At 38.8% G+C, this 22262-nt stretch overlaps 1 protein-coding gene across 2 annotated transcripts in view; it reads left to right on the plus strand.

Annotated features, from left to right (window-relative positions):
• SCAF4 (SR-related CTD associated factor 4) overlaps positions 1–22262 on the plus strand; it is an 84018-nt gene that overhangs the window by 20676 nt on the left and 41080 nt on the right. For both annotated transcript variants that reach the window (XM_063448024.1, XM_063448035.1), the window contains exons 3-17: positions 728–772; positions 1625–1786; positions 5106–5244; positions 6080–6225; positions 6359–6505; positions 6838–6935; positions 7996–8113; positions 8479–8643; positions 9423–9499; positions 10119–10297; positions 10479–10579; positions 11621–11734; positions 18664–18820; positions 19589–19734; positions 21012–21378. In XM_063448024.1, coding sequence (XP_063304094.1) covers positions 728–772; positions 1625–1786; positions 5106–5244; positions 6080–6225; positions 6359–6505; positions 6838–6935; positions 7996–8113; positions 8479–8643; positions 9423–9499; positions 10119–10297; positions 10479–10579; positions 11621–11734; positions 18664–18820; positions 19589–19734; positions 21012–21378 — 2161 coding nt within the window. The remainder of the gene's footprint in view (positions 1–727; positions 773–1624; positions 1787–5105; positions 5245–6079; positions 6226–6358; positions 6506–6837; positions 6936–7995; positions 8114–8478; positions 8644–9422; positions 9500–10118; positions 10298–10478; positions 10580–11620; positions 11735–18663; positions 18821–19588; positions 19735–21011; positions 21379–22262) is intronic.

A 22262-nucleotide genomic window follows, 5' to 3' on the forward strand; every position in this document is an offset into this window, starting at 1 on the left:
GATATCTTGTAAACTTTGATAATACATACACCAATTTTGGCATCGAGATGGTATGTGTAAAGTAAAGAAGCACTCAACTGAAACAAGTGACGCAATTTTATTTTTTAATAGTACAGTCTAAGCACCGAAACCACTTCATTGAGCTAAAGTGTTTTGGTGCACAGATTATCTGCTGTTAAATGACTATATCTGCAGCTCTAGCCATAGGTCCTCTGACTTTCTATCTCAGTCTCCCCTCATATTTCTTGAGATCGATCTAGACCCTATCCTACATTCTATCATAATGGTTACTTTAGGACTTGCAGGAAAAGTAGAGGATAAGTCTTATCGCCTTACTAAGGTGCAAAGTTTTGCTCTCGCCAGCAACCTACTAAAATATATTTTTGTGTAGGTCTTGATCTTCAGGTATGTTCACCAAACTGTTTGCGTTTTCACAAGATGTTTTATGCTCTTTGTTCACAATGCCTCACTATGAGAAACATTTGATTTTTCACTACCCTGCGCAAACAAGGAAGTTTTGGCTGGGGAAAAAAGAGGATTGCTTAACTGAGAAAAGGTAGGAATTTATGTAGTAAGGAAGGGAAATTTTGAAAATGAGCACACTGTTTTGCTATGACTTTAAATTCCCTGTGGGGGCTTAAATTATTATATCTATATCTTACATGTGGGTTCACTTTTCCATTTATTAGTATAAAACTAAAATCTGGTATTTTTTTCCCCTCTACAGCTTTACAAGCATGTAGTGCAGATTGTGGAGAAGTTCATCAAAAAGGTAACACATTTTTGTGATCGTTGCTGCTGCTTATTGGAAGAGCTAGAACTAATGTATTATCTCCCTTCTATGAGGAGCACTGTTTATATAAATTTCAACTTCTGAATATAAAATAGCAAAGTTTGCCCACTATTTAAAGCTCTGTTAAATGGAACCTGGCCTGGATGTTTTAAGTTTGCATATATCAGTTTATGGTGATGTGTGTAGCCTAAATAAACAGTTTTTGTTCATTAACATCCAGTGTGAAAAATAAAAGCCAAACCACGCCCTGTGATTGGTTATACAATGATCTGCTCCTATGAATGGCAATTATTGTTTCTTATAAAGGGAAAGGATGGTGTAAATAGAACTGCTTATTTTGTGTTTCAGTCATTGTTTATTAACATAAATAAGCATTGCTTACAGAGGATGCAGAGCACAGGGCATGTAATTATCCTTTTAACAAAGGATATTGACACCTAACTTTATAACAGGTTGTAGAACATGGATTAAGTGAGACTCTGCGTGTAACACACCAAAGACTACTTGATTGTATATATTAATGTTGTTGAAACAACAACAAAAAAAGACAATGAAAAAATATGTATGTAAAGTAGTATTTTATGCAAATCAGAATATGTATGGAGCATATCTCAATTTATTTATTTTTTATAATATAGTTAACAGACTTGGCAAATGCAAAATTTTAAAATAATATTGTTAATTTTCCTTTAGTGCCATAGTAACATGTCATTCTTTTTATAAAATAGAACATCTTTGCTCCCTTTCTCTAATGCCTGCTTACCTACATTTATGAGAAAATCCAGTGAGGGAAAATATTAAGTTCTTTTTTTTTTTTTTTTTTTTTTACAGTGCAGGCCCGAATACAAAGTTCCTGGATTATATGTTATTGACTCAATTGTTCGTCAGTCTCGGCATCAGTTTGGTATAGATAAAGATGTGTTCGGTCCACGCTTTATTAAGAACTTAACTGCAACATTCCAGTGTTTATATCTCTGTCCCACAGAAGACAAGGTAGATTTAAGGCTTTAACAGCATGGTTTACAGCTTACTGAAATCTTAATAAAACTGTTTGCTAATTAAATCTTATACTTTTCTGTAAGTAAGATAATGTTTTTGATTTAAAAAAGGTTTTTACGAAATTGTTTACACTGTATAATATTTAAGGAATTGTTTAAATGGGAATGTGCCGCCAAACGATCTTGTGGAGAGGTACATAGTGTGTGGGTAAACATGTAATAAATGGTTGTCATTCCAATATTTGGATAAGAGTTGTATTGCACCCCAATCAACTCATTAGTTAGAACGTCACGATTTTAAAAGTTAACTTTATAAGATGTATGAGGCTTTTTGTTCGTTTTGATGCAGTCTTTGTGTGCTTTATCTAGGGATCGACCGATTATCGGTTTTACCGATATAATCGGCCGATATTCGGTATTTTCGGCAATATTGGTATCGGCCAATAGGGATACCGATATTGCCGATAATACCTCCCAGGACCGCCAGGCTCATTACAAGCCCGGCGGTCCTGGGGGGGCGGGCAGCAAGCGTTTACTCACCTCCCAGCAGCTCCTCCAGCTCCCCAGTGTAAATCTCGCGAGACCCGCGGCCAGCTCTGACGGCCGCGGGTCTCGCGAGATTTACACTGGGAAGCTGGAGGAGCTGCACGGAGGTGAGTAAACGCTTGCTGCCCGCCCCCCCCCTGCTAAGCCAATGCCACTGACTGGACCCCCCTCCCTGGCAAGGCAACAAACAGGGAGGGGGGACAACAAAAAATTAATAATTAAACATATAAAAAAAAATTAATTTAATATAAAAAAAAATTAATAAAAATGCCCCCTCACACACATACACTATTATTATACACATACACTACACAAACACACTGTGTATATAATTCAGTGTGTTTGAATAGTGTGTTTATATAATGCAGTGTGTGTATAATAATGCAGTGTGTGTGTGTGTGTATAATAATGCAGTGTGTGTGTGTGTGTGTATAATAATGCAGTGTGTGTGTGTGTATAATAATGCAGTGTGTGTGTGTGTATAATAATGCAGTGTGTGTGTGTGTATAATAATGCAGTGTGTGTGTGTGTATAATAATGCAGTGTGTGTGTGTGTATAATAATGCAGTGTGTGTGTGTATAATAATGCAGTGTGTGTGTGTATAATAATGCAGTGTGTGTGTGTATAATAATGCAGTGTGTGTGTGTATAATAATGCAGTGTGTTTGTATAGACACACACTATACAAACACACACTATACAAACACACACTATACAAACACACACTATACAAACACACACTATACAAACACACACTATACAAACACACACTATACAAACACACACTATACAAACACACACTATACAAACACACACTGCATTATATATACACACACACTATACAAACACACTGCATTATACACACTATACAAACACACTGCATTATACACACACTATACAAACACACTGCATTATACACACTACATTATATAAACACTGCATTATATACACAGTGTGTTTGTGTAGTGTGTTTATATAATTCAGTGTGTGTTTGTGTAGTGTGTTTATATAATTCAGTGTGTGTTTGTGTAGTGTGTTTATATAATTCAGTGTGTGTTTGTGTAGTGTGTTTATATAATGCACACTACACACACACTCTGCATTATATACACACACTATACAAACACACACACTCTGCATTATATAAACAGACTACATTCACTATACACACACTACACAAATACACACACTCTGCATTCCTTATATACACACACTACACAAACACACACACTTTGCATTTAGTATATACAGCATTCACTTTGTATATACAGCGCACACTACCCACACACTACACAAACACACTACACAAACACACTACACAAACACACTACACAAACACACTACACAAACACACTACACAAACACACTACACAAACACACTACACAAACACACTACACAAACACACTACACAAACACACTACACAAACACACTACACAAACACACTACACAAACACACTACACAAACACACTACACAAACACACTACACAAACACACTACACAAACACACTACACAAACACACTACACAAACACACTACACAAACACACTACACAAACACACTACACAAACACACTACACAAACACACACTGCATCCACTACACAAACACACACTGCATCCACAACACTCACACTACACAAACACACACTGCATCCACAACACTCACACTACACAAACACACACTGCATCCACAACACTCACACTACACAAACACACACTGCATCCACTACACACACACTACACAAACACTGCATCCCCTACACACACACTACACAAACACTGCATCCCCTACACACACACTACACAAACACTGCATCCCCTACACACACACTACACAAACACTGCATCCCCTACACACACACTACACAAACACTGCATCCCCTACACACACACTACACAAACATACACAGCTCCCCTGTCTAAACACACTGCATCCACTACACGTGGCATGTATATTTTGTGCATTTACCTTTAGAAATAGTTTTTATTTTCCAAAGTGGTAAATGTACAGAATATCGGCAAATTATATCGGCTATCGGCCTGAAAGTTCACAGAATATCGGTATTGGCTCTAAAAAATCAATATCGGTCGATCCCTAGCTTTATCTCTGGTTCATGTCAAATAGATTAATTGATTTAGGATTTAGCAAAACATGGACTCTCCTAAGCCTGGCCAGTCTGTGCTTCTGATAAGTCAAACGTCTAATCACTGTCCAAGCTTGAATGGCAGTAATTGGTTGATGGAACTGGGCTAATCTCCTTCTAGCGCCTGTGGCTGATCATTTCTGTTTAAGGCAACTTTAAAAGTTAAACAGTTGGGCCAAACTGTAGGTGCCTGCAGAGTTACACCTCTCAAACCAGCGATACAGCATCCAGTCTTTACACCAGGAAACTGCAGAACGTGCGATTTTAAACAGTGCACTAGTAAAACATTGATCACCTTAACCTGCTCCTCTTTACCATAGAGCAGTTATGGACATGGAGAACAATAGTATGAATTTGTTAGTGTTCCCTGACTGTGTTCACTAATTAGCAGGGTCTAGTGTATCTGCAATGGGCTGTATAGAAGTGTTTGAGAAGCTGCACATATACGAAAAGCAATTCAGATAGCCTGCCTTAGGAGCCATATTTGTTTTCGCACTTACGTTTATATGGCAGCTTTCATGGACTGTTATATTGTTAACATAGTATGAATTAAGGAAGCTTTGCAGTGAGTCTTTTAGTGTATAAAATGCATACATGTTATTTATTCTGTCATGGTTTTATAGAGTAAGATTGTCCGCGTGTTGAACCTCTGGCAGAAGAATGGCGTATTTAAGATTGAAATCATTCAGCCATTGTTGGATATGGCAGCAGGAGCTTTGGCTGCAAGTGAAATGCTTGCTGATAACTCTGCCAACGATGAAGGTAGGATATCCATATACTTTCTGGGGGTGTGTGTCCATGAATATCGGTTTCTCTTACCAGGTATACAAAACATACTTTGACAAACAGATCTGCTGTCTGCTGTTTGTGGATGAGTTAAAGGAGTAAGGGTGCAGCATCAGGCATCAGGTGGATCTCCTGCCTGCGATAATTGAGGCTTTTATTAACAGTGCCCTAAAGGAAAATGGAAGTTATTTTAGAATTGATTACAATTAAAGTATAATGATCCCTTAAACTCTAAGAATTTACCGTGGTTTTCGCTCTATACCTTAAGACGCACCTAGTTTTTAGAGTAAGAAAACAAGAAAAAAAGTTTTACTACCCACTTCCCTCCCCTGTCCCATGGTGTTCTCTCCACCCCCTTCCCCCCGGTCCCATAGTGTTCTGTTCCTTACCACCCCTACACCTATCCCTTAGTGCCCCTCACCCCCCACCCCACCACCCCCGTTCCCCAGCAGTAGGTCTCCTACCTTTATTGTAGCGTGGCTGAGCGGAGCAGTGCACACCGCAGTACAGGAGATTCAGGGCTGGACTCTGAAAGGAAGTGCTCTCTCAGTGAGCACTTCCTTTCAGTCTGGCCGGGTACAGGAAACAGAAGTTCCTGTACCGCGGTGCGCACACTTTCGTTCCTTAAGACGCACAGACATTTCCCCTCACTTTTGAGAAGGAAAAAGGTGCATCTTATAGAGCGAAAAATACGGTATTTGTAGAAGGTGGATGTTTTTGTATTCTTTGTATTTTTCTTCCAGTTGTGAATTTTTAACAGCAGATTATGTATTCTCTTTAAACAGATATATTAAAGATCTTTATTTTGCAGGGTCTTCACCTCCCCTTGGCACAATGTCTTCAGAGCCATCTGAAGAAATTGCAAATCTTGAACCTGCAGTGTCTGTCCCACAGTTACCGAATCCAGATGCCTTTGCTGCAGTTGCCCAACTATTTCAAACCACGCAAGGACAGCAGGTATATTTTAATTCTTCCACTCTAAATTATTCAATGTTGGGGACAGGGGGGGCTGTATTTTTATTTTTACCCAATTTAATTAGTAGAACAGACTTGGATATGTAACGTGTGTATCTCTAATCTTTTCATTCAGCTCCAGCAAATACTTCAGACTTTCCAGCAGCCTCCCAAACCACAATCTCCTGCCATTGATGAAAATGTTCTTGCACAGGTTCAGGCCATTACCTCTCAATTGAATGCTCCACCTCACCAGCCAGAAAGGAAAACTGCGTTTGACAAGGTGTGCATGTGTTAACATGTGGAATATTGCTGAACCATTATTTTTTTTTACTTTATTATAGAGCTTTGTTTCCTCACATTACATAATACAACAATAATAATATCCTAAACCTGACTTGCTGTTACTTTTCCTGCATGTTTTGTTCACAATTTCGCTATATGGGTGTGTTTTCTATAGGACACAGACAATGCTTCTTGAAATATGAGGCTCACAGAAATTTAGTGCTTTTGGACGACCTTGGGTTTTTGTTTTTTAATCTAGCTTCTAATTCTGGTTATGTGATAAGTTAAAGAATGCTCTGAGTGCTCAATTATTTATTTCTCTTCCTAAAGTTACTTGACAGATTTGACTATGATGATGAGCCTGAAGCAACTGAAGACTCCAAAAAAGAATCCTCAAGCCCTCCGCCTCCTTCTTCCCAGCCACCTTTGTGAGTATGCCTTATCCTTTAAGGGATGTTTACCTTGCAAGAGTTAATCTGTTTCCATTTGCAGAAACAGCCGTTTTGTTACATGACTCTTGTAAACCAACACAAAACAAACCGGATTCTTCCTTCCAAAGGAAACTTGTGGAATAGAGAATAAATAGACCTATAGGGTTCACATAAACCACTGTTGTGCTTAAATGACCACTATAGTGCCAGGAAAACAAACTTGTTTTCCTGGCACTATAGGGTCATTAGGTCCCCCCCACCCTCGGGTCCCCTCCCGCTGGGCTGTTGGGGTTAAAAGCCCTTCAGCCACTTAACTTTCTTCAGTGCCGGGCTCCCTCTGCGCTGGTGACCTCTCCTCCCCCTGACGACGTCAACTCAGAATTACTTAATGCTTTCATATGGACGTCCAGCGTCTTCTGACTGATTTTCACAGTGAGAATCACAGAAGCGCCTCTAGCGGCTTTCAGTGAGACAGCCACTAGAGGCTGGATTAACCCTCAGTGAAACTATGTTTTCAGCTGCAGGGTTAAAACTAGAGGGAACTGGTACCCAGACCACTTCATTGAGCTGAAGTGGTCTGGGTGCCTATTGTGGTCCTTTTAAGCTGTGTGCAAGTCTTATGGCTGCAATTAATTATTAATGGATATTTTTCATTACTGAACATTCTGTTGATAGAATCTTATGATAGCTGTACTTTTTTCAAAGCAGATAGCTTTACAACATTTCCTTTTAATTTATTAAGCGGTAGAGTTCCATCGTTGCATGTCCCTTAAGGCATAATTAGCCTTATGACTTAATAAAATACTGCTACTATTGGTGTTCTTTTCAAGCATTTATGTTGAATTGTATCCAGACGTTTAAAATCTCTATTGCTTCTGATTTTATAAAGCCAAGACAATGTGTGTGCTTGCTTTGTATTATAATGTTAGTCCAAACTCCATAATACCTGAACATAACTACTCTTCCATGCAGCACTTTTATTTTTGGAACACAATATGAATGGTTGTTGTTATAAGTGATTATACTCTTACAGGTTTCTTTTCTGTTCACCATGCAGCTCATTTTCAGGAGAAGGTATGCAAACAGCATTTACCCAGATGCCAGGGCAAATGCCAAACATGGAGCAGTTTCAGCCTATGATGATGGGAATGCCACAGGAATCTCTGCATCACCAGGTATATTGTTTACACACTGTGCAAGGCCCATCAGTGCTCCATCTTTACTTGTGAGGGTGCCACAGCCCTAACTAACAATGCATATAATCTTAGGTTAACAGCCTGCACATATTTATTTTACCAACTGTGCGTGATTGAATTCAATGTCTTGCCTTGGACTCCTATAGGAGACCTTTGTGTGTGTTTTGTTATTATTTTTAAACTATTGTATTTTGGGAAAGGTTGGTGGCTTGACTTCAGGTTATTGTACTGGTAATCTAATAGAAGGTGGTGTGGCTTCAAAAATTGGTCTACAGTGGCACACCACCTATGATCTTTTTGGAGCAAAAACATTTCACTAACAGAGCCTTTTATTTATTTTCTAGGCTCAGTTGCCTCCTAATGGACAAATGCTTGGGTTTGGTATGATTCCTACACAGGCTTTCTCCAATATTGCCCATCCAGTAGTGGTTCAAGAATCTCCTCAGCCTTTCCAACCTCCTTTCCAAATGCCACAGAATGAAGTTCATGTGCAGAAAGAGCTTCACCAGGTAACACATTATAACCCACACTGCATGTTTGATTCAGTATCTAGGACTTTAATGTTAATTGGTCACACTAAATATCTTGAGCAGTTTGCAGTACTCAAGGTTCTAAAAGTGAATGGTGCTTTTAGCATCCCCAGTCCACTCCCATGTCTTTGTCTGTGTCAAAACAGATACTTTTGGAGATCAAGAGCTTTACACTTTTTCCAAATTTGCTGCAGAATTGATCGAGTTATTGGGTTAAGGCGACAGAGCTTTGTGCAAATAGGCCTGTCCGGTAACCTGGAGCACAGTTTCTAGTTTTCAATATTAATGTTTTCCCTGTTTCCTAAATGTGTAAAATAAGTAATTTTTTAAATTTAAAGCAAATCAGCAGACTTGTGCATTCTGTTTAAAAGATCTGGAATGGTCAAAAAAAGATGCATGGTGGGTGGAAATTACCTTCAGGTGGGCTTACGTCTAATGGCCATTTAAGTAAAACTAAAAACCTACATTTTTTTTTTTTTTTAAATATGCATAGGGATTTGGAATAGTGTGACAGTAACTTTTTTCCCCTTTAATTTTATTGTATGTATTGGGGTTGATTTGTACTATTGTCATTGCTGCCGCCCCAGAGTACTTGGAGTTTGAGCGCAGGACTTTTTTTTGTGTAGTTATTACTATATTGACAGATGAGTTCACCACTATTGTACCAAGATTTACACCTATAATTAATAGATTTTCAAATGATAAATATATATATATATTTATTTATTTATTTTTTTTGTTTTTTTTTTACTTTCTAGGAAGCTCCTATGGAACTCGAACAGCCAAGCATTCAAGATAATAAACGCCATCAACCTGAGCCAAAGTCTGCATCCAGGTAAAATGATGAAATGTAGATATAAATTTTTGTTGCGTGCTCTTATAACAGCGTGATCTTTCTATTTTACATGCATAGTTCTTTTGAATGGAATTCAGCCAACTGAGCTTAAAAGAGCACTCTAATGATGTATATGTGTAAATGCATTTAAAACATTAAATTAAATTCCTGATGCCTTTAGAGTCAGTGTCCCTATGAAATGTCCACTTATAAAGGGAAACTTCTTTCATTCACCGGCGTCTTGGTTTGGCTGCTGTTGCCGATTCTTCATAAGGTATCATCCATAGGGATGATTTCAGCCAATCAAATGCTTCTTCAGAATGAAGCATTGAAGGTCCCCGTGCACATTTATTGCAATACTGTGCAAATGGGCTTCCTCTTACAGGATAGCATTACAATATTTATTTAAAGGAATATTTAACTATGTTGGGCATAATCATGAGGTTGAATGTGAAAATTGCATTTAAAAAAAAAAAAAAAAAAATTGACTGCCACTCGTAGGCATAAAAATTGCAAAATGCAAAAGTGTGTAATTTTTCTGAAAGGCTGTAGGACCATCTCTATGCCAATGTTTTGTTATACTAAGTCTTATTTTTTTTTTTTAAATTTGCTATTCCAGGTCACCAAAAAGACGGCGCTCAAGGTCCAGTTCACGTTCCCGAAGATCTCGCCATCGGCGTTCCCGATCAAGGTCTCGTGACAGGAGAAGGCACTCACCCAAATCTCGGTCACAAGAGAGGCGGGATAGGGAGCGCAAGCTAAAAGGTCTTCCACCAATAAAATCAGAAACAGTTAGTGGTACGTAATAATGGTTCTCTTTTACACTGTTTAAATGTAATTTTTTTAATACATTATCACTTTAAATGATTATTCCTTGACATTTGACAAATATTCTCTTATCCTAGTGTAAAATCTGCAACTCTTGTTCTGTACTGATTTTATTTTTTTATTTTTTTTCACCCCTTACTGTCTTTTACAGTTTGTAGCACTACGCTCTGGGTAGGTCAACTAGATAAACGAACAAGCCAACAGGATGTTGCAAACCTTCTAGAAGAATTTGGACCTATTGAGTCAATCAATGTAAGTATTTTTTAAAGATGAGGCACAACCTCCTGTCAGGAAGCCGAACAGGGAATTAAGTATGTGAGTATTTAACTACTAAATCAAAGCGCAATTTTAGAAAGCCTAAAATATTGGGATTTGTTTCTACTCATGCATTCTTTATTGTAAGGTACAACTATTGAGCAATCAGTGCTTAGATCAATCCGTCATCTTCCTTTCTAAATTGCAAATATGCATATATATTTAATGTTATGATTGTCTGTGAAGTTCAGTGTGTTATTTTTGGTTATTAAAGAGCATGCTGATAAACAGACATGAACGTTCTTATCTGTAATTCTTTGCACAATCAACCACTTAATATTTACAGTATACTGCGTTCAGTTAAAAGGCAGCATCTCTGAGTCTGAACGGTGTATTTTTCTAAACCCCCTACACACTTAACACTTAATAGGGTACACATTGGGTGGGCACATAGAACAAAGGCCAAAAAAGGGGGTTGCCTGTTCACAAATCTCAAATCCCTATGAACGTTTTAAGCAACAGGAGGTTTATTCCACTCCTCTGGCCATTAAAGTGCAAGCTCATCTGCCACATAAAGACATACCTCTCAGGTGAGTCCTACACGAACAATTCACCATGCTACTTTCAGCTAAAAGGCAAGAGATATGCCTTGGTGGGTGAGGTGAGCTTGCAATTTAATGACCATTGGAGTGATACTAAAAACCTTCTGTAAAAACCTTCTGTTATGTGTGCGCATGTAACCTATTAATTTTTTTTCTTGCTTGCTTTTGTTATATGTATTTTGGCTGATTTATTCTGTAGCTGTTTCTGCTGCGTACGTGTAGTGGGCTAATTTTTGTATGTTAATATTTACAGGGTTATTCACACGACTGAGAATTTAAAGACCATTTAAAATTTATGGCCAAAATGGAAAAATTTTGACTTATTTGGCTTAAAAATTTCAAATTTACTTTAGTAAATCTAATGGAAATAAAATATAGTATTGCAGACTACAAATGATAGTCCATAATTTAACGTGACGCACGTGTTTCCTTCCAGATGATTCCTCCCAGAGGCTGTGCTTATATTGTTATGGTTCACCGACTTGATGCATATCGTGCATTGCATAAACTGAGTAGAGGAAGCTATAAAGTAGGCCAGAAGGCAATAAAGGTATGTACACGCTTTCTCTAATATATGAATGATCGTAATCAAATATTTATGTTGGTGTAATTTCAGGTTAAATCTAGTATTTTGTAGATTGTAAGAAGATGTTTTTTTTGTGTTTTTTTTTAAGTTGACTTTTCTGGTAATTCACAAACGGGGGATACTCAAGAATCCAGGTGCTTATCAGGGTTGATTGAGTAGATAAGATAAATTAGGTCCAGGCACTCGGGGTTGCTGCTGAAAGGCAGGTTTATTAGAACAAAAAAGTGCAAAGTTTTGGTCTACAGAGGCCTTTGCAGACCATAAGTTTGTTGTTTTTGACTTGAACAGTTATTTTTCCTTTTGACATATACCAAAATGTTTTGTATTAAATGGTTTAAACAATCTGATACAGTAGGTGAGTACTACAAATTGTATTACTTGATCTTCTGGTTAGTTTTAAACGTTTTTACCAATACAATTAACACATTCATGCAGTCAAAGCAGTTTAGGGGTTGTTCCCCAGGATAATCTTCCATGTTACTGTGCTTTTATTTTGTTGCATGCTCTAAAATGAAGAATGTAAACTCGACGTAAATCTACCCATTTAAATGTGAGTTCTTAGACATAGGGTTCATTCAGTAGTCTGTGTACAATAGGACTGCTGTGACAGCCTTTCACAGTGGTCTTAAAATGTGATTTACAGCTAATGCCCGGCTGCAGCTGTGCATTCCAGGATCAGTTGCTAATTGGCTATAGTTGATGCCTGCCTAATGAGACAATTCAGCAGTCGTCATTAATTGGCCCTCGGGCTCTCTCTCTCATCACCTTTCACCTTATGAGCTAATCGCAGGAACACTCCAGTTAAAGGAACACTCCAGACCACCTAAATCAACTTTTGCTTAATTAAATTTTTTTTAATTTTTTTTTATATGTGAAGAGTGTCGCCTTTCTCATTTTACATCAGTAGAAATTGGCACTTTTATACATTGACAGCCAGGCTGTGTAATAAGGTTAATCAGACAAGCCGTCCTGTTACTTTCTGGTTTGGTCAACTCAAGTGGAGCTTAACTCAAGATGGCAATCACTCAGAGCAGCTGCTTTGCAAAGACCTCTTATTGAGCTGCATTGGGAAGTGAGAAATAGAGGGTGTGCAGCTTGTGAAGGCTGCAGACAATATGTACAACTTTTGCAAGATATATGTAGGTGTTTGTGTATATCTGTGTGTATATATATCTCCAATGAGACATGTATAGTTAAGTGTATGCATGTTTTCATTGTGGGTATATCACTAAAATTTTGATATTTATTTTAGTTGAGCACTGGAGTCTCCCTTTGAGGAAAAGCGATCTCTGTAATAGGAATAGGAGCTCACAGCCTAACGAGCCAGTTTTCTAAGCAGTTCATAGTTATGGTTAGTTAGGTCTAGGATTAGATTCACAGTTTGACACTGTTCAGTATGGTGACACAATGCCACCAAACAGCATCTCTGCCAAGAATGAGACATGTCAACAAGGGTGTGACTCTGAGCCCAAAAACTTAGCAAAAGTATACACGTGGGACATTGCTGTACCCGAGAGACGTGGCAGATTATAAATCTATTGTAGTTAAAGTAGTAGTGCACACAAAGCTTGTGAAATTACCCAATTTCAAGATGAATGTAATTATAATGGATGTAATTATAAAACTGCCAAATTCCGCAGACTGTTAAAGAAGTCTCAATCCCTATATTAAATAGCCCAAATTGTCTTCTTTTACAAATGGTACATCATGATAGGATTGTAGGGCAGTTTGGGGCTACTATTTAGTGCATGGACTCAATTTGAGTAAAATGGTGAAAGCGGGTCAGTTTTAAAACTGAAAGCGACATGTTTGCCAAATTTTTAAAGATGCTAAGGGTCATATTACATTAGTGTATGTGAGGGATATCGCTGTACTCTGGAAGTAGCAGAATAGAAAGTTAGGGTCTTTGTGGGGCACAATCACTTTGGCAGATGGTGAAATGGTTAAATGAAGTGGCAAGCTGAAGTGCAGGCTTAACTATTTGCATTTAAGGGCTGATCTCTCATGATTGTGGCGGTTAAAGCTGAATTCCAGAATGTGTGGGAAATGCTCTGTAAAGTATGTTGGAACTGAGAAGAGGGAGTTATTGCAGTGACAATGGTTAGCAGGACACTTCCTGTGAATATGAAGTATTAACCCCTTAAGGACTGTCAAATGTACATGTTCTGATCAAAATAAAACGTAAACAAAACTTGGAATTTGACTCTATGTCCGACCGTTATTCACTTTTCATATTAAGTGCACGCACACTTATTATATATCATTTTATCCAGGCGAAAAAGGGCTTTCATTTAATATCAAATATTTAATATTTTATTCATATTAAATGTTTCATAGCTAAACAAATGTGAGAAATTAAGAATATTTTTTTTTTTAGTTCTGTATTGCATTTTAACCCCTTAAGGACCAAACTTCTGGAATAAAAGGGAATCTTGACATGTCACACATGTCATGTGTCCTTAAGGGGTTAAAGGACCACTATAGTGCCAGGAAAACATACTCGTTTTCCTGGCTCTATAGGGTCCTTGGGTCCCCCTCACCCTCTGGGTCCCCCTCCCGCTGGCCTCTAGGGTGAGGAAGGGGTTAAATTCCTACCTTTTTCCAGCGCCGGGCTCACTCGGCGCTGGGGAATCTTCTCCTGCCGTCATCGCGTGCACATTCAGAAAGTCTCATAGGAAAGCATTCTCAACGCTTTCCTTTGGATGCTGGCGTCGGAAGCGCCTCTAGCGGCTGTCAATGAGACAGTCACTAGAGGCTGGATTAACCCATTTGTAATCATAGCAGTTTACAGCAGTAGTAAGGGTTAATCCTAGATGGACCTGGCACCCAGACCACTGGGAGCCTATAGTGGTCCTTTAACTGTGAATGTCATACTGTTTGCTTTTTACTGCAATAAAATACACATTTGTTTTCAGTGATGCCTCACGTGTCAAACAGTACCCCCCGAAGTACATGTTTTAAGGTGTTTTGGGAAGCTACAGGGTCAAATATAGCATGTAACATTTTTCAGTTTTTGTTTTTTTTTTGGATCTTTATTTTTGCAATGGCAGATCGGATGGTAAAGTAAAATTTTTAGGCTTATGCAAAAGCCATATGATAGTACATATGTCAACTATATATTACAGAAAGGAAAAGACAGTCATTTTGTTGAGGTTTTTCTTCATGTTGTTGTGGTTGACATGGTCGCTCTCTGCCAGTTTAGTTTTTTGTAGTCAAAGTAGAACAATAACAGAAAACAAAAAAGCAAATAACCTTGGGGAGTGTTGCTTTCAACATGTTGTGTTGGAGTGGGGTTGTGTTTGTTGCAGTGGTGTGCAAGGGCTTTGTTAGCTGTTTTTATCGTGAGGTGTGAGCAGTATCTGAGTGTGTTAAGTTGGTAGAGCAATGAAAGAGTGGTTATGTAGTCGGCGGTACATGTCAGAATGACATTTTGTATTGGAAGTCATACAAATTTAGCTGCTTTACTACATTTAACAGATTTGCTTTATGTATGTTTATCTAGTCATCGTGTGCTCTTTATGTCTATCTTGCTTTGATTGTTCTGCATCCCCTAAATCTATATAGGTTTGCCTTTCAGCCCTCCCTCCCCTCAGATTTTTACAACGTCAATAACTATTTACAATTACCGGTCCACTGGACATCCCTGCCCCCAGGAGCCGTGTATAGGTTTATGGAGAAGTGGCACTGGGCAGCACGCCCAATGGATCCCTTCCCGCCACCACCTCTGTCGAGAACCATGCCGTGTACTCCAAAGTTGCTCTAACTCTTGATTTGGACGGAGGTGTCAAGCGTAGAAATGTACCATTTCCATGTGAGAAAATTTTCACCAGAAGTTCCTTGTTGGTTAGGGTATGAAGCCATTCCATTTTAAAAATGAACTTAAGTTTGGTTAAGAATAAAGTGAGTGTTGGACTGCCCGGCTGGTTCCAAACCTGAAGAATGGTTTTGCGGCCCACCGCTGCTATGATCATAGAGAAGCGTCTGTTAGGTATGGGGTCACTGCGTACGGGTCCCAACAGTAGAAAACTGGGATTCAATGGTATGGGCGTCATGTTGTTGTTCCTTAAGTATTGTGTGACCTCTCTCCAGAAAGTCTGGATCAGTTTTTTTACTTTGTAATTTGCCAGTGTTTGTTACTAAGTGGCTACTAAAAAAGACTGGACATATCCCATTTGCAATACCTTGGGTTGTCTACTTTTGCAATGAAATGCCATCATGGGGTTAATTCTCATTCCTGGGCTACCATATGGTCTCAAAGGCCCAATCTGGCGAATTTCAGTGTGAAAAAACAAACACGAGCCTTATATTTGACTCTGTAACTTTTGAAAACAACATGTACAATAGGGGGTACTGTTATACTCCGGAGACGTCACTGAAAACAAATATTAGTGTTCCAAAACCGTAAAATATATCAAAAGAATTATATCGTATTTGTAAGTGCTGTTTGTGTAAGAAAAATGCAAAAAAAAAAGTCACTTTCACTGATATCGTTTTAAAACACTAATATTTGTGTTCAGCGAAGTCTCCCAAGTAAAACCCCATGTACAGGTTTTATGATGTCTTGGAAAGTTACAGGGTTAACTATAGTGCTAGAAAATGAAATTCTCTAGACTTTCTGCCTGGGTTATCAGGCAGGTCCCGCAAAACGATAATGAATAAAATGGCTTAATTATGTAAAAATATTACATAAATATATGTAGAATGAATTAAAAATATATATATTTTTTTTTTAATATATACATATGTATTTTGATATTTATCTATATATATTGATCAAAATACAGTAGAACGAAAAAACGTTTATATATTTAATATCATTCAACATGTATTTTATATCTATATATAGAATTATATTTATATATATTAATATTAAAATACACTTAGACAGTGTGTGTGTGTATATATATATATATATATATATATATACACACACACACACACACACACACACACACACACACTTAGATCATATATATGATCTAAGTATATATTTTATTTTACAGGTTTTTGTTTGTTTTTTTTTTCAATTCTTTATTTTTGAGGTGCAAATAGCATCAGATTGTAGCATCGACATGTTATAAACAACTCATCAAAACATTTCAAGTAAAGTTCCAGTAACATGTTATAAGAAGCTGCACCATTTTTTTGGAATCATGAAAAGGATTATGCATGCTGACATTACATGACAGGTAGAGCAGTTGAGGAATATATATATGCTACCAACATATGTTTTTTGAGAAAATTTGAGGCCGGCATGATGCTGTCGGGAGCAAACGATTAAACTGAAGGGTTCAACGCTAAACTAAACATATGGGCAACTAGAGGGTACAACTATGCGGTTCTCTGTCTGCGACTTTCTAGCCACCAAGTGTCCCCTGCGGGTTTAGCCTGTGTCGGTCCCAGCTCGGGGGATAAATGGAACAATCGTGGAAACGTCCCAAGTGTCTGTGTGTCCCAAGTTGGTTGTCTCCGGCCGGGCTATACCCAGCTTTTGCAGGAAAGCTGCAGTTTCGTCCCTTGAGGAGATGTTGTGGCTGTCCTTCGTGGCTATCAGGGTTCATAAGGGCCCCCACTTGTAGGTGATTCCTGCCGATCTCAGTGCTTGCGTGACACGTTGGAGGGATCTTCTCCAAGGGTGGAGCGGCATAGGTCCTGCGGGAAATGGAGCTGCATATCTTCGAAGAGGTAAGGTGCGTTGTTTCTAGTCTCTCGTTGGACCGCCAACTTGTCTCGGAGCATAAGGAAACGTACCATCACGTCTCAAGGTACCCCAGCCGGGGCTCTAGCTGATGTGGCTAGTCTGTAGCAGCCATCCAATTGTATGTTTTTGGCTACCCGTGGTTGCAATAGGGCTGCGAATAGGCGGCGTAGAAAATGTGGCAGTTCTTGGTCGTCGACTGACTCCGCAATGCCTCTAATTTTGAGGTTTGTGCGCCTTCTCGCGTCTTCCATTTGGAGTTGGGCGGCATGTTGTGCAGTCTGGAGTTGCAGGATCTGCTCTGCTTCGCGCGTTTGGCTTTGAGCTATGGAGGAGACAGACTTCTCTGCATTTTGCACTCTGGCCGTGACCATAGAAATGTCCTCCCTGATGATGTCTAGGTCTGAGTTAAAGAAGGCTCTGATGTTGTTCATCAGGGCTTGAATATCACCCGTGGTTGCTGGGGCTTGAAGGTCTTCCTTCAGCGAGGATACTTTTGAGCCCTCCGATCTTGGGAATTCGTCTGGGGCATCGAGAATTTCATCTTTGGAGGAGGGGCAGGTTGAGTCCACTGGCGACGCCATTTTGGGCCTAGGCCGCGGTTGCTGCAGCAGGTCGCAAATGCTTCTGGAGCCTTCCCCCGCGAGGGTTCTGAGTTTTTTTGCCTTCTTGCCCATCTTGGGAGTTGTTGGGCCCGGTCCTCAGTGGTGTGAGGGTAAGAAGTCGCCTGTAAGCGTGTATTTGCCTTATGTGTAACAGGTAGCAGTGGGACTTCCTGTCATTCCACGCACTCTCCCTGCTTGCACTGCTACGGACGGTTATTTGGTCCGTGTGATCGTGAGGCCCAGGAGGGCCGGATCAGCAGCAGGGGGACTCCCTGGGATAAGGTAAGTGGGAAAAAAATCAGCTATGCCGCCCACCGGCGTTTAGAGCCGGGTCCCCAAGGAGGGCATAGCACGCCCCTGCCTTCCTTAAGGAGTTAAACAGGGGGAAAAGTGGTTTGGCGTGTGCAGACACTATGATATATTGTCCCGCATGACCCTTCATATTTAGAGTGCATTTAAAAACAACATTTAACGTTACTATTTGTTTTATTTAACCTGCTATAATTTTGGATTTATTTTTTTTTTTTTTTAAATGTCTTTACATTTTTTTTTTTTTTTTTAATGAACGAGTTGTTGACTTTTTCTTGTAGATTGCATGGGCTTTGAACAAAGGAATTAAAGCAGACTTTAAGCAATACTGGGATGTAGAGATAGGCGTTACATATATCCCGTGGAGTAAGGTCAAACCTGAAGAACTTCAGGCTTTTTGTGAAGGTGGAATGTTGGATAATGAAACTCTGCGTCCAGGTAATTATATGGTCACCCATTAACTGGTTGCAGTCTCATCTCTTCTCAGACTTTTGCCATTTCTTTATCACCCTCACGTTGTTTGCCAGAATTTTATATGAAATTAGTGGTATGTGTGTATGTAAACACCTTCACTGGGCTCTGAGGATATCCTATGAATCAGGACAAAATATTTGCTATATTTGTTTCTTCAGAACCTTCAGAAGAGTGGTTTGTTTGTTTGTGTTTTTTTTTTTTAAATTTGTATGAGGACATATGTGGTTCTAGTTTGCATGGTCATAGTGGTTGTTACACTAAAGGGCAACAGTTGTCTTTAATTCAGCACCTTTTTGGTGAGTGGAACTGGGGAGAGAATTATACTTTCTCTCCAGTCCCTTTCTTGGAAGAGGAACTGATTTAATGGTAGCAGTCAATAATTCACAGGACACGTCATCTGCTGCCTTCAGATAAAAGCCCTCACTGCATCATACTGTGCATCTTTTAGTAATGTGCAGTGTGTTTGGCGCCCGCCGTGCGTGGTTTGATGTTTTTAGAATTCCTAACATAAATCTTGATATTTATTATTGGTGTTTTTATAGCACCAGTCACAGAGCTTTACAATATTATAAAAGGGAGGAATTTAACAATAAATGAGACCGTTACAAAATGTTACAGGTACAAAAGGTTGATGAGGACCCTGCTTACACTCTACATGCCCCTTAAGTGTTGTATTCATATTTAATATTCGTTTAATTTATGCAAATATTTATGGTTATTTCTATATTTCAGAGTGGAAAAGCTTTAATAAGAAAGCAGAAAGTAATGATGTATCTCAGAATGGAGGATCTGAGAATAAACGTAGTGATGATGCCTCTCCTGCATCTCAACCTTTACCACTACTGTCTCTTCCCATCCGTACTCCTCTGGCTGCAATGGTAAGCATTTTGCAAGTAACTGCGGTGTTTATAAAAAAAAAATTATAATAATTTGATCTAATAGAAAATAAGTAGGGCTAATACATATTCATGGAAATTCATTGGATCACCCAGACTGCAGTGTGTGAGAGAGATTTTCTTCCTTTTTTTTTCTTTTTCATCTACAACCGTCACACTGTAGTGTAGTAAAACTGTATCTTTATAACGTAAAGTTGCACTCAAGGATAGCTTTTACACACCCTTTTGTAATATTTCTCATTTTTGTGCAATATATTAAATGTATACCTTTAAGAAAGTTATACATATATATTTATTTTAGTTTGTCCTTGTCTTTTCTGTGTACTTAGCTGTTGTGCATGGCTGGATATGGCCTGTGCTGTGCTAGTGCTTTACATTGTGCACACAGTATACTCACAATTGCCTTCCAGTGAAATGAATGGGGGCTGCTCACAGCTTTACTATGTGTACACCATGCATTCACTATTACTAGGCATTGCTGTATAGTTTACAACTAAACATGAGTAAACGAGGCACACAAGGCTATTCACTAAACTGTGTTTTTTTTGGGAAATGCTAATTCTATGCATCTCCGCTTGAAACCTAGCCAATGTGGGGGGTTTGTTTTGCCCAATTGGTCTCTAAAATGTGAAATTCCTGACAATTCATATTTTAGTTGATAATTCCTATGAACTCGTTAGAACATTTTAGCTAATTTTTGTCATTAGAGATACCATATGTGTGCTGAATGATACCATCCTTAAAGCCTGTCCAGAACTGTAATGTTTCTTCACAGTTATATAGCAACTCCAGGTGAGCTTTTGTCAGTGGCTATTCTTACAGGGAGCGAGGGGGTCTACATCTGAAATTTTATATATAGATTTTAATTACACAAACTTACTGATGAACAAGCTTAATACAAGCTTAATATTCCCAGGTCCCATGCTACTATCCAGACCTTAAAGTTTACTATCCTTGCAAGCCATAGCAATACCCATCAGGGGTGAATTTCTAATTGCCATACTCAGTGGGATTTGTGGAAGTTGTCAAACCATGCTAAAACAGTTTGAAATCTTACCATGGGACTGCACAGGTTACTTCTGCCACTACAATGAGCTGTTATGGTTTATTCATTTTGAATTGAAGCTTTGGTGATCTTGGCTTTTTTTTAAATCTGGTGCCTGTTTTCATAGACCTAAAATGTATTAAACAAGTCTTCAAGAGTCTCCCCAGTTTTTTTCCATAATTTTATATATTCCCTTTTTTTTTTTTCCCTTTAGTCATTGTCTGCTCCTCAACCAGTGACCTCACTTCCACCTCATCAGGCTATGACTATGGTACAACCTCAGACTAGTGCCCCTATACACCATCAGGGTTTACCGCCTCCACAGGGTTTGGCACTGCCACAGGGAGTTCCACCTCTGCAGGGTTTGACCCTTCCACAAGGAATTCATCCTCAAGGGCTCACCCTCCCACAAGGAATGCCAATGCCTCAAGGAATTCCACTCCATCAGCCTGTTCCGGGAGTGGGTGCTATGCAACCTCATTTCCCTGGTCCTATTAGTATTCCTCCTCCAGGGTTTGCACCAGGAGTTCCACCTCCTCCATTTATGAGGCCAGGTTTTAACCCAATGCAGTTACCTCCAGGTAAGTCACTATATATTATATACTTTTTTTTAATTAGGATTTCTTATACTTAATTGTGAAGTTTTTAACTCTACTTGTGTGCATTCTTGGAAAACATTATGATGTGAAAGAAGTATTTACATAAAGCTAGAGTCAAAATTTCACCTTGCTGATAATTCCACTCTGCAAATGTTCCACAGACCCCCACTACCTGTGAGGATATTCATTATGGTTTAAAAGCATCAGCTTGTTAAGAGTGGCTGTGCAGTTGATTTCTGTACCCATTGAGAAGTAAAAGGCGTGCCAACAGCTTTGTAGTGAAAGTATGAATCCACTACCAGCTTTAACTTCACTCCGACACAATGCAGTATGGTTCAAAAACTTCCATAAACAGCCCGTATATATCCCCCCTTAACACATCCCAATTAATGCTGCAAATCAGCATTAATCACTGAAAAGTTTAATATTGTTCCAATAACTACTTTGTGATTCACTTTCAAATCAGAGGTTGTGTGTGTGTGTGTGCTACTGTCCATTGCCAGAGATCAAATAGGAAGAGAATTTCTGCATTGGCTAGTAGTACTGAACTAAAAACGGTATAAAGTGTTATGCAAGATTAGATTGCTGTGTGGTGTGTTTACGTGTGCTTTACACGGGGTAAACCGTTTTTAGTTCGGTAAACACAACACAGCAATTTAATCTTGCATAACACTTTAAATTGCCTTTTACACTGTTATTCAAAAAGATAATGGAAAAAGAATGTTTATGGGGAAAAAAACATATTTTTTTGCCACAGTTGGAAAATTATTTTTTTGCTAAATGTGTTAACTTCCACATCCTCGTTTTGCCATATCACATCAGCTGGGGAGAATGGGCCTATTTTGCAATGCACAATAGCTGCCTGT

Source organism: Pelobates fuscus, chromosome 1 (assembly GCF_036172605.1).
Source record: "Pelobates fuscus isolate aPelFus1 chromosome 1, aPelFus1.pri, whole genome shotgun sequence".
Lineage (NCBI taxonomy): Eukaryota > Metazoa > Chordata > Amphibia > Anura > Pelobatidae > Pelobates > Pelobates fuscus.